This window comes from Chelonia mydas, chromosome 4 (genome assembly GCF_015237465.2).
Source record: "Chelonia mydas isolate rCheMyd1 chromosome 4, rCheMyd1.pri.v2, whole genome shotgun sequence".
Classification (NCBI taxonomy): Eukaryota; Metazoa; Chordata; order Testudines; family Cheloniidae; genus Chelonia; species Chelonia mydas.
In genome coordinates this window covers 117,139,975-117,152,749 of record NC_057852.1, presented here as the reverse complement: position 1 = coordinate 117,152,749, position 12,775 = coordinate 117,139,975, and the positions used below count along the sequence as shown (strand labels likewise).

General features: G+C 41.7%; 2 protein-coding genes across 6 annotated transcripts in view; one reads left to right on the top strand and one right to left on the bottom strand.

Annotated features, from left to right (window-relative positions):
* The window catches only part of MAN2B2 (mannosidase alpha class 2B member 2), a 66,526-nt gene extending 60,565 nt beyond the window's left edge, over positions 1-5,961 (bottom strand). The window contains exon 1 of one of the 4 annotated variants that reach the window (XM_037898101.2): positions 5,899-5,961. Coding sequence is in view for 2 of the 4 variants with exons in the window: in XM_037898098.2 (XP_037754026.1) it covers positions 2,043-2,210 (168 nt within the window). In the remaining 2 variants the exon portion in view is untranslated. Of the gene's footprint in view, positions 1-2,042; positions 2,413-5,898 lie in introns of those variants that run through there. The other 3 variants (XM_037898098.2, XM_037898099.2, XM_037898100.2) reach the window with 3 other exon arrangements.
* Positions 5,962-6,869: 908 nt separating this feature from the next.
* The window catches only part of PPP2R2C (protein phosphatase 2 regulatory subunit Bgamma), a 292,251-nt gene continuing 286,345 nt past the window's right edge, over positions 6,870-12,775 (top strand). Inside the window, exons 1-2 of one of the 2 annotated variants that reach the window (XM_037898107.2) lie at positions 6,870-7,264; positions 7,514-7,594. In XM_037898107.2, the coding sequence (XP_037754035.2) occupies positions 6,925-7,264; positions 7,514-7,594 (421 nt within the window). In that variant the 5' untranslated portion in view covers positions 6,870-6,924. The remainder of the gene's footprint in view (positions 7,265-7,513; positions 7,595-12,775) is intronic. The other variant, XM_043544684.1, reaches the window with a different exon arrangement.

The following is a 12,775-nucleotide window of genomic DNA, read 5'->3' as shown; positions in this document are numbered from 1 at the left end:
AATTTTTTTGTTTTAAAATGTCTCTTTCTAGTATGCTTCTCCCATCCCACTTATAACTCCTCTAAAAGAATCCTACAAGAATATTAAAATAATAATAATCACAATTTCTCAGCAGACTGACCCATCAACAACAATTCTAGCACATGGAATCATTGAACGATGAAAGCGTAGCTCCAGATATACTCCAGAAGTGCTTTCTTCTTCTTAAAAATTGCATCAGGAGTGTCTTCTCAAATAAACAAACAACCAAAATCAAAGAGACACGTACACACATTTCTAAATTAACCATGTCCTCTCCATAACTTTCCTGACTCAAATATAATGTGAATGATCAAAGTGAATCAATATGAGCAGGGATTCATTATGGTTTTTGCAGGTTACTTCTTGCACGTCTAGCTTGCAGGATGGAAAACAACCAAACCCCAGAAAAAAAAACAAACAAAACAACCACCCCTGTAAACATTATTTAAATCCTTGGCTTCACTCTGTAGGCCCTGAAACCTAAGCTTTACCTAAGGCCCTTTGTTTTCAGTTTTTACAGATAAAAAAATAAATAAATCCAGGGTTTTACAAAAGCTATTATTCATTATTTTTTACCCATTTCACCCCAATTTTAGATCATGAAAATATGATTATGTTAAGAAAATCCAATACATTAGATATATGTTTTTATGTTAATAAATTAGTCTCAGGGTTTATGTGAAACTATCTTAAAATAAGGCAATGTAGTGGAAGATTGTACACAACATGTACATATGTGTACATACTGGTAATGTACAGTTCATTACATAAATCACCGCTTTTACATTCAACTCTTCCTTTTCTCTGTTGCATTTTTTATGTCCTCCCATCTCCCAATATTAACTCTGATATTTACCCAAAAATGTTAATTTAGTCCACCTATTTTCACTCCTTTTTAATTTCCTGGGAAATTTTAATTTAAACAAAATAAAAAATGAAAATGAAGGGCCTTGACTATACCCATTGTGAAATAACTTCCAAATGCTGTCATCATTAGGGTGTGTCTACAGACAGAAGTTGCTCCAATTTAACTGAAGGTTACTGAATGGAGATACTACAGTCATTTAAACCCGACTAAATGGGAAAGGTGGCCTTCCCCCGCTTCCCCCCTGAGCCTTATCTACTCTAGAGTTCCCACTGTTGCTACCACTGGTGGAAGTGCACAGCCACACTGCCATCATCTGGCTGGGCCTGGAGCATTTACCCAAAGTGTGCTCTTTCCCTATACAAATCTCAGTCTATACAACAAGACGGAACTATTGTTGAAGCATGTGACGGCATAAGAAGAGAATACGGTATCTCAGCTAAACTTCTGTTACATGGTTTGTTTTGTTCTGCACACAGGACCTTAGAGAATGTAGAGCAGTGATTCTCAAACTTTTATTCTCACGAGCCCTTTCACATAGCAAGCCTCTGAGTGCGCCCCCCGGCCCTTATAAATTAAAAACACTTTTAAATATATTTAACACCATTATAAATGCTGGAAACAAAGGGGGGTTTGGGGTGGCGGCTGACAGCTTGTGACCCCCCATGTAATAACCTCATGAATCCCTGAGGGGTTCCAACCTCCAGTTTGAGAACCCCTGAACAGAGTTATGCTAGGGCCTAATTCTATGTCCACTGAGCACCCCAAATGCTCACTGAGGAAGAGATCAGGCCTGTAGCTTACAGCAGTGGGGAAAAAAGCAGAAGCGAAAGCCTCCCATCTGAGCCAGTTACAGAACTGATCTGCCTCAGGGTCACTGCCCTGCGTTGGAAACTACTTTGCCACTGGTGGGGAAGGCATGGGGAGAGGAAACACACCTCACATAAAATTAGTAAACGGATGGATGAGTGAATAAGCACACAGAGAGCCAGGACGGAAACCTCACGGGGCTCATGCAAACACGGGGGCACCAACTGGGTGCCGACAGGAGACTTATCTCCGGGTGGTTGGTCTGACCGCCCTGGATTCCCGGCAGGCACTGCTGGGAGAAGCAGAAGAGGGGACCCCAAGCACAGACAATACTGGAGGGAGCTACCTGCACGGTGTAAACCCAGCCAACGTCCATGTGGCTGTGAGCGACCACAAAAGCCTTCAGCTCCCCCAGGCAAGCCGCCCGCGGGATGAGGCTGAGGAACGCCAGCAGGAGGCACATTGTGCGCCCGCACAGCCGGTGCAACGCCCAGCCGGGAACCGCTTGCAACATTGCTGCAGCCCGACTTCCCCCCTTCACTTCCGCACCCACCCTGCGCCGCAGCACGAGGCCACGTCCTCTGCTCCTCCCGCCCCCACCACGCCTCCTTCATGGTGCCATGCGGGGGGGGCTCGTAAAAGCAAACCACGCAGGGGTGAGAAGAGTCAGGGGCTGGGTGGGGATCACACCATTCAGAGCTGGACAATACCTACCCGCTCAGAAATATCAAGGAGATTTAAAAGAATGACCCAGATTTTTACGTGTCTCCCCGAAACACAGCAAGAGACTTTATCACCAGAGAGAGAGAGATGCTGTTTAAAAAGTGCCTTAAAATTAAACGAAAACAAGGCAGCCGCCTCCCTCCAAATGAGGAGGGTTTTGGCAAGTCTAGTAATATTTACGAGCGAGACAATGATGTCCCATATTTTGCATTGCGTGTACTTGTAGAGCACCCTCCCTATGCCCTGCACTGCGCAGAGATGGAGTTTTGCAAGTATTAAACAATTTTCTAAATTGCAGCTCTGTGCAAGAAACTGCCCATCCAAAACTGCATGACTGAGTAGGTCTTATTATATATTGTTGGCAATATATTATATATTGTATGATATTAATTTTCAGAGACTTAAATATTCAGACAAGCTTTCTTTAATAATCTCAAACAATTTAAAAACTTTTCTTTTAAAAAAACTTTTTTGTGAAATTTCTTTGTGAATGGGCTAATGGTTCAAAAATGTTAAAGGGCTCTAAAGTCCAGACTCCATGAAGACTTGAAATTTTCTACATTTCCAATCAAAATTAAGTTTTATTTTACACTATGGACCTGTTCCTTTTCCATTAAAAACAATACTAGTTTTATATAAGCAAGATCACATTCTGTGGTCCTAGGTTTGTGTTGTGAATCACATAGGCAGAGTCCTGATTCTGTGTGGTGCCCCACAGACACCAATGGGAAAGGTAGAGAACATCATCCAGACATGCTGCATGGGAGTCACAGTATTATACCAGTTTTAAAGAGGCAGTGTTATACCAGTTTGGGATGTGATATCATAAGCCCCTGATTAATCAATATACAGACAGAGCATTGAGTACCAAAATAATGCCCTATTTCTGATGAGGCTTCTGGTGATCAAAAAGCATAGGAGTGTTCCCAAGTATCCTGGTCAAATTCTGCTTTGGGCAAATTATGTCTACCTAAAATTCACCTTATAATTTCTGATGGACAAGCTAAAACATTTCAGACTCAATTCTGATCTCATTTATACCAATGCAAAAACTGAAATAACAGTTGAAATTGGTGCTTATATACCAAAGTCATAGGTACGTTATATGTACCTGCAAAAAGAAAAGGAGTACTTGTGGCACCTTAGAGACTAACCAATTTATTTGCGCATAAGCTTTCGTGAGCTACAGCTCACTTCTGAGCTGTAGCTCACAAAAGCTTATGCTCAAATAAATTGGTTACTCTCTAAGGTGTCACAAGTACTCCTTTTCTTTTTGCAAATACAGACTAACACGGCTGTTACTCTGAAACCTATCATTATATGTACCTGAGGTCTTGTTTACATACAGTTTGCACACCCATTTAACAAAACTGGATTAGAAACCGATTTAGTTACATCAGTGCTATCATATGTTAGCCAAGCCCACCACCAAGAGGCCACACTGCAGAGCTGCATGCACACCATATCCAGTGTATCCGTGTCCATGCTGGCACTGCAGTTATATGTGTTTCATGCTAGCATTTCTAGGTGTGTATCCTTAGTGCCTCACTACCTGGAGCAGCTCTAGGAATTGGTTTGTGGTATATTGTGGGAGAACTTGTCTATCTTCCCCAGATCCCTGTAGGTCAAATGTTAATATAATGTAATATAATTACACATCTTTTTAATGAGTTTGGTTAAAATCCTTTCCCTGAGAAACTGAGATATGTGAACTATTCCAAGTAATTTGTGGTTTATATAGCATGTTCTGCACCAAACAGTCCTAAAGTGCTTTCAGACTATACCTATACACATATACCCACACAGAGAATTGCTCCAAAATAACAAAAGGCATGAATTAAAATTGAATTGTTATTTTGGTGGATGTTCATATGTAGATCAGCCTTAATCCAAGACATCTGTATGGACAGATTTACTCCACCACAACTGACATCAGGTTCTGTCCCTTTTTAAAAAAGAGAAAAAAAATTGTGCAGTGTAAAACCCCCGATGAAGAGCCAGTAAGTTATGTGTATACAGAGAGTTTGTAAAGTAGTTTGATGTCCTGAATGAAAAGCACCTACCAATGTTAGGCAATTTTATTGAGTTACACAGAGTGAGACTAATTTCTGCCGCATATCTGCTTAAATCCACTTTCAGATAAATTCTCTCAGAGTAGGGCCATTAATTTGCCAGCTAATGTGGTGGACTGTGAAATGACTTCTCCCAAAACACTATGAGAAGATAAAACTGCTGAAGTGCCAAGGTTGATTTTATTGGCTGGAATATTTTGCATGAAGTACAATCAGGATCCACAGGTATTTTGTGGATGGAGTCAATAGTACTGAAAGTAGCTGGATGAAGTTTAGGCTTGAAAAAGCTGCAAAAAAGTTCTCTCTCCTCTTAATCATCAACATATCTTTCTTCATTAACCTTTTCAGTTCCCAGAAAACAAGTGAATATCCAGCAAATGAGGCCCAGGGACATATACTGTCTAAATGCATTAATATTGCTGACTATACTTAAGAAGGCATTATAACCCTGGGTGATTTGGGTTAATGTCACAGGAGGGGTTAAACACAGACATTTTGATTTATTTCTAAAAGTAGCTGAGGATTTCTGGAAAATACATTGCTTTCAGATGAAACCTACTACACATATTTATTTCTGAATGGCTAAGTCCCTTCCCAACGTTTTCACAAGGGCCCAAATATTCCATTATCTTGTGTGGAACAGAAAAAGTGGGGAGAGAAATTTGAGTGGAAAATAATTTGAGTGGGACAAGGGAATTAATCAAATTATGCAGTGGTCAGTGCAAGTGCACAAAAACCTCTACATGCCAGAAGACCACATAGAAATGTGGATAGGACAATGGGCATGGCGAGCTGGGTGAGGCTAAGCATGTCAAGCAGAAAATGTACAAAAGAAAAATGTTTATTCCAAGCCACATAAACTGCTGCACAACTGGCAAAAACTAGAGGCGAGCCCAGTGTGATTATGCCACAACCAGGCAAGATTGATACTTTTTTCTGTGGCTGGCCTTCAGTTCCCCAATATGGGCTGGTAATATTCTCTCTGTACTATATGTTTGCGACTTTTATCATTTGCCCATGCAAGGAACACTGGTCTCACCATACTTCCAAAATGAGGGCCTCTGACATAAGGTCACCTAGAAAGGTGAATACTTCAGCAAGATGCTGCTGCCAGCTGTACACTAAGAACTCAGAATCTTAGTACTAAATCATATGCCAAGAACACCTCCTGGTGAACAGAACATTTTATGTACTTTTAATTTTTCCCCAGAAGTGTTTTTAGTGTATGTGTATGCAGGAATATAGAAATTTACAGTGTGTGGTTTACTGTAATCTGACAGTGGTCTCAGTGTACAAAAACATTCCCATGCAACCAGCATGTGTGCATACATATATATGACCATGACACATAACATAGAGAGGTCCCCATTATAACCTGACAATTACTGTGGTATTTGCGGTACTTACTCATCATATTTGCTGAATGGTCCAAGACTAGGAATACTTTGAATGCTGCAGTAAAGTCAATTTTACCTGCAAATGATAATGGTCTTGTTTTTCATAGTGATCATACATCATGCATTCATGAAGCCAGATATGGGCTTGACCTGAAATCCCACATCCCTTCTCCTTGATACTTAAGGGAGGCCCAGATTCAAATCTGAATCTCACAGCTCAGGATTTTCTCTATGAAAACGGACAAGGTGGGCAGGGTAATATCTTTTAATTGGATTAACTTCTTCTGATGGAAGGGACATGTTTTTGAGCTTCACAGATAGATCTCTTCCTCAAGTCTGGGGAAGGTAACCAGAGGGCCCAAGCTAAATACAAGGTGGGACAGTTTGCGAGTATCAGGGGTTCACATGTTGTAGGAGACCATTGAGAATGAAATGGGCAATTATCACCTCTGCAATCCTAGGACACAGTAAGGTAGCAGGCAGCAGGGTGTGAATGTAAGTTCCTAGGCTCCTCTTGTGCAGGTGTTGTGTGTCTATGAAAATTGCCTTGCCTACACTCATAGGCTGGAACTAGTGGTGCTACCGCACCCCCTGGCTTGAAGTGGTTCCCATCATATACAGGGTTTACCATTTGGTTCAATAGCTCTCCCTATACAAATTGTTCCAGAACCCCTGTCTACACTAGAGTAATTTGATTTGACTGATCACCAGTTAACTCTAGATAGGTAACCCTTCTGCACCTGGTAGTCTGGATGCTTCTCAAGCCTTTGTGCTTTTTACCTGAGGGGTCCTAGGGCAGATGTTTGTGGCGTGCCCAGAATAACATATTACTTGGCAATCAATTACCTTCAGTTTAAAAAACCCCTTAGTGAGGCCATACCCAGAAACGGGCTTGAGGTATCTCAGGATGTTGGCTTCATGCCTGGGGCTGACCCCCAGCAGCCTGGTAGATGCTCCCGCTCTGACACGCCCACGTCCACACACCTTGACACGGCCCCGCCTCCCCCCAGTACATTCCTGCAGCCCCCTGGCCAGCATGCAGCCTCCACCCCCGGGTTCGGCCGCTCTGAGGTGCAGCCCTGTGCCCGGGCCAATCCCCCTTCCGGACCCGGACTCCACTCACACCTGTTGGGGCTGCTTTGCGGCCTCTCCGTGCCCAGTGCCGTGGGGAGGCTGCGCCGGCGCCACCGCCTTCTCCGGGAGCTCCGGGCGGAGCCTCTTCTGGGCGCCCCAAGTCAGCCTGCGCTGGCGGCAAGCACCACCCGCTCCGCCGGGAGAAGGAGGAGGCGCCCCGAGCGCTTGGCAGCGAGAGCAAAGCAAAGAGCAGTTCCGGGCGTCTCTCGGAGGGAGGGCAACACACATGTCCCAAAAGCAGGGTATTTAGAAACGTTCTCCCTTCCCCCAGGCACCTCTCAGCCATCTCTCCTCTCCCTCCTTCCTCCCCTCTCCTTGCTCTGCCCCACCTGCTCCCCTTTCTCTGTTCCCTCCCCCGCTTCACTCCTCTTTCCCTTTTCTTCTGGCCTCCTCCCCAGCCTTCCTCCCTCTTTCCTCTCCTCGGCCTGCTGTAGGGAGCACTAACGTGTGAGCTGCACAGTTATTGACTGTGGCTTTGCTTGTTTGACTAGTTGGCTGCCCCCCTGGGGAGGATGCAGTTGATTGGTGCCTGTATCAGCTCAATGGAACAGCACAGTTTGAGGTCTCCGAAGGTAAGCGATGCTTGAACAGATGATGTTTGGTCTCTGCAGAAGCCATGCCCTACAACAACAGAGCTCTTTGGGCATGTGTATCCTATCTAACTGACTTAAACTCATCTATGCCTAGATGAGGGGATCCCTGCTGTAATGATGGAGAAAGAGGCAACCTAAGAGCTGTGGACTGGTTTGGAAAGATGTGAAGTATACATTTCTGAATGTGTCACACACAGAGATGGAGAAATGTTACTGTTTTTTGTTAGCCGTGGGTGGATTCTAACATTTTGCATCGTTGGAATACACAGAGGCCTTGGAAAATGTTTCAACTCTTTTTTTGTTTTGTTAGGGAGCATCTGGTTTGGTAACTAAGGGCCCAGCTTGTCATCCTTTACTGACTGGATTAACCCTTGAAATCAATAGACTACTGATTTGAGTGAGGCCTTGTAATATCTGGTTGTAACATTTTAATTTTTCTTTTCAACACTGAAAGAGGAATGGGAGGTAATCTGGAATGTATTTGTTTATGGTATGAGAGACCAAATACAAAATAGCCTCTCTTTGCGTGTAAGAAGAAATAATTTTATTACATATGATTTTGAATATGCAACAGTGTAAAAAAACCCCAAACAAATGTCAGCCTGCATGCTACAAAGTGTTTTAAAATATGCTACCAAGGAGTATGTTTCAGTGGCAGCATTGATTTTTCAGTGGAATGTGAATAATATGGAATAAGGGCCTTAACATGATGATTTGTGGCATGGATTTCTTAGGATTCTGCATTTGCTGTCTGCATGACCGATCAGGAGGGTTTTTGCCCTGTATTCTGCCATTTGGATTTGCAAAGTGGATATGCTTCCAGGTGGGATTTAGATTCAGCATTTTAGTAGTGAATAAAAAATTGGTAATGGCTGTGGGCTATGTGTACTTTTCTCTGCTAAACTTATACCACCATAGCTTAAGTTCCACGGTGTATTTTACAAGTTGGTTTTAGGTTTTTGTTTTTTCCTATCTCTTCTGCTAGAGGTTGGTTAAACAGATGTTGTTGTTCACAATATAGATACAGGTTTTTTTGTGAACCGCTCAGCAGCCCAGATCTGATGAAAATATTTGGAGATGGAAATGGTTGCTGGGAAAGAATGTGAACATAAGAGTGGACATATTGGGTCAGACAAATGGTCCATCTAGTCCAGTATCTTGTTTTCTGACAGTGATCAGTGCAGATCATGCAGAGGGAAAGAACAGAACAGGACAATTATCAAGTGATCCATCCCCGTCATCAAGTCCCAGCTTTTTGCAGTCAGAAGTTCAGGGACACTCAGAGCATGGGTTGCATCCTGACCATTTTCTCTAGTAGCAATTGATGGACCTATCCTCCATTAACTTATCTAATTCTTTTTTAAACCCAGTGATACTTTTGGCATTCACAGTGTCCCCTGGCAATGAGTCCCACAATGACTGTGCATTGTCTAAAGAAGTACCCTACTTCCTTTTGTTTGTTTTTTTGTTTGCAGCCTATTAATTTCATTAGGTGACCCTAGTTCTTGCCTTATGGGATGGGATAAATAACACTTCCTTATTCATTTTCTCCACACCATTCATGATTTTATAGACCTCGATTATGTCCCCCCTTAGTTGTCTCTTTTCTAAGCTGAACAGTCCCAGTCTTTCTAATCACTTATTGTATGGAAGCTGTCCCATACTCCATAATCGTTTTTGTTGCCCTTCCACGTGCATTGTATCTTTTTTTGAGATGGGGTGATCAGAACTGCATGCAGTATTTGATGTGTGTTGTGTACCATGGATTTATATAGAGGCATTAAGATATTTTTTGTCTTATTATCTATTTGTTTCCCTAATGATTCGGCCCCTACCAAATTCACGGCCATGAAAAATGTGTCGCAGACCATAAAATCTGGTCTTTTGTGTGCTTTTACCCTATACTATACTATACAGATTTCATGGGGGAGACCAGTGTATCTCAAATTGGGGGTCCTGACGCTAAAGTGAGTTGCAGGGGGGTTGCAAGGTTATTTTAGGGGGGGGTCACGGTATTGCCATTCTTTCTTCTGCACTGCCTTCAGAGCTGTGCAGCTGGGGAGTGGCATATGTTGGCTGGGCATTCAGCTCTGAAGGCAGCACCTTTCCAGCAGCAGTGCAGAAGTAAGGGTGGCAATGCCATACCATGCCAGCCTTACTTCTGCCCTGCTGCTGGCGGCGGCTCTGCCTTCAGTGCTGGGCTCCCGGCCAGCAGCCGCCGCTCTCCAGCTGCCCAGCTCTGAAAGTAGTGCTGTCGCCAGCAGCGGCGCAGAAGTAAGGGTAGCTGTACCGCAGCTCCTCCTCCAATAACCTGGCGACCCTCTCCACAACTCCTTTTTGGGTCAGGCCCCCTAGAATTACAACCCTGTGAAATTTCAGATTTAAACAGGTGAAATCATGAAATTGACTATTTTAAAAATCCTATGACCATGATATTGACCAAAATGGACCGGGAATGTGGTAGGGCCCTACTAATGATTCCTAACACTGTTAGATTTTTGACTGCCACTGCACATTGAGCAGATGTTTTCAGAGAACTATCCACTATGACTCCCAGGTCTTTCCTGAGTGGTAACAGGTAATTTAGATCCCATTATTTTGTATATCCAGTTGGATTTTTTTTCCAATGTGCATGACTTTGCACTTACCAACACTGAATTTCATGAGCCATTTTGTCTTCCAGTCACCCAGTTTTGTGAGATCCCTTTATAACTCTTTGCACTTAGTTAAATCCAAAGCTATCCTGAGTAATATAATATCTGCAAATTTGGTTACCTTATTGTTTATTCCTTTTTCTAGATTATTTATGAATATGTTGAACAACACAGGTCCCAGAACAGATCCTTAGGGGATCCTACAGTTTACCCCTCTCCATTCTGAAAATGGACCATTTATTCTTATCTTTTGCTTCCTATCTTTTAACCAGTTACTGATCCATGAGAGAGGATCTTCCCTCTTCTTCCATGACTGCTTAGTTTTCTTAAGAGACTTTGATGTAGGAATTTGTCAAAGGCTTTCTGAAGGTCCAAGTATTCTATATCAACTGGATCACCCTTGTCCACATGCTTGTTAACTCACTCAAATAATTCTAATACACTGGTGAGGTATGATTTCCCTTTACAAAAGCTGTGTTAACTCTTCCCCAACGAATCATCATGTTAATCTGTGTGTCTACTGATTTGCCTGGTCCTGAAGTTAGGTTTATCCTGGCAGTTATAGGCTGGTATGTTCTGAAGCTTTTTTAAAAAAAAAATTGGTTTCCATTAGTTATCCTCCAGTCATCTGGTACAGAGGCTGATTTAAGCCATAGGTTACATACCACAGTTAGTAGTTCTGCAATTTCATATTTGAGTTACTTCAGAACTCTTGAGTGAATACCATCTGCTCTTGATGACTTATTACTGTTTAATTTTTTAATTTGTTCCAAAACCTCTTCTATTGACATCTCAGTCTCGGACAGTTCCTTGGATTCGTCACCTAAAAAGAATGGCTGAAGTGTGGGAATCTCCCTCACATCCTCTGCAGTGAAGATGGATGCAAAGAATTAATTTAGTTTCTACCCAATGGCTTTGTCCTCTTTGAGTGCTCGTTTAGCTCCTTGATTGTCCAGTGGCCCCACTGATTGTTTGGAAGCCTTTCTACTTCTGATGTACTTAAAAAAAAAAAAAAAAAAAGTTTGCTACTGGTTTTTTGTGTCTTTTGCTAGTTGCTCTTCAGATTATTTTTTGGCCTATCTAATTATATTTTTAAACTTGTCAGAGTTTATGCTCTTTTCTATTTTCCACGTCAAGATTTGACTTGCAGTTTTTAAAGGATGTCTTTTTGTCTCTAACCACCGCTTTAAACTCTGTGGTTTAGCCATGGTGACATATTGTTGGTCCTTTTACTGTTTTTTTTTTTTTTTTAATTTTTATTTATATAGTTTCCATGCAGCTTGCACGCATTTCAGGCTTGTGACTGTTCCCTTTAACTTCAGTTTAATTGGTTTTCTCAACTTTGTGTAGTTCCCCCCCCCTTTTTTTTTTAAGCTAAATACTACTGTGGTGGGTTTCTTTGATATTTTCTCCCCTACAAGAGTGGAAAATACCAAAGAAACCCACTACAATATTGTATGTGATTGAAAGCATTTATCATAATTCCTAGGCAGCATGTAATGTTGGAGACTAGTCATAACTTAGCATTTCCTTGATTAAAAAAAAAAAGTTTGGATGAGTAAGAACTGTATAAAGCAATCTTACGGGCCTGAAAATGAAGGTTTTGCATATTGTGTATCCATGTGTATCAAACCTACTTAGATTAATGTAATTCTGATTAGTGGGTTATCATACGCTGTACAGGACAGAACGAAATGTATGTTCAGTGCTATGTATCAGGGGGTAGCCGTGTTAGTCTGTATCCACAAAAACAACAAGGAGTCTTTAAAGACTGACAGATTTATTTGGACATAAGCTTTCATGGGTAAAACACCACTTCTTCAGATATCGTTCAGTGCTATTTTTTTCAATTAACTTGCTAACAAGGCCTATCTTGAGCTCAGTGTTAAAGAAAACATTTAAATTACCCAAAAGTAAATATTAAATAAATTAGATTCAAACAAGGCCAATTCACTGACCGGGAACTAGAACCAGACTTACTCATTCCTTAAGAATAAGAAGATCATAAATATTCAATATAGGAACAAAGAATCCCATGCTGCCATCAGTGATGATATCGTAAATCCAGTTTTGACCAATGACTTAAAATGAAAGCTCTCTCGTACATCTTTCTGTGGTTCTTACTCATCATGGAGGCTAGATGAACTTCAGAGAGATGACTTGCTAGGACAAGAGCAGGAAACCAAGGAATACAAGTTTAATTTGACCAAACAAATTATACTTACAGGGCCAAATTAACACCTAGCATTGTAAATCTGTTCACTTCAGTGGGTTTACTTTTGAGATGAATTTGGCACATACTCTTTTCTATTTTTTAGATTACGTTTTTTCCACTAAACGGTACTCATATCTAGGGACATGTACAGTAATCTAATCTGTATTCTTTGCAGAGGTGCATACAATCCTTACAAGGAGGCATCACTGTAACAGGTGGGATTCTATCCTTGATACAAGCAAAGTATAAGAACTCTGGATAAAGACCAAACTTTTCCCTTTCCTGAAGTGT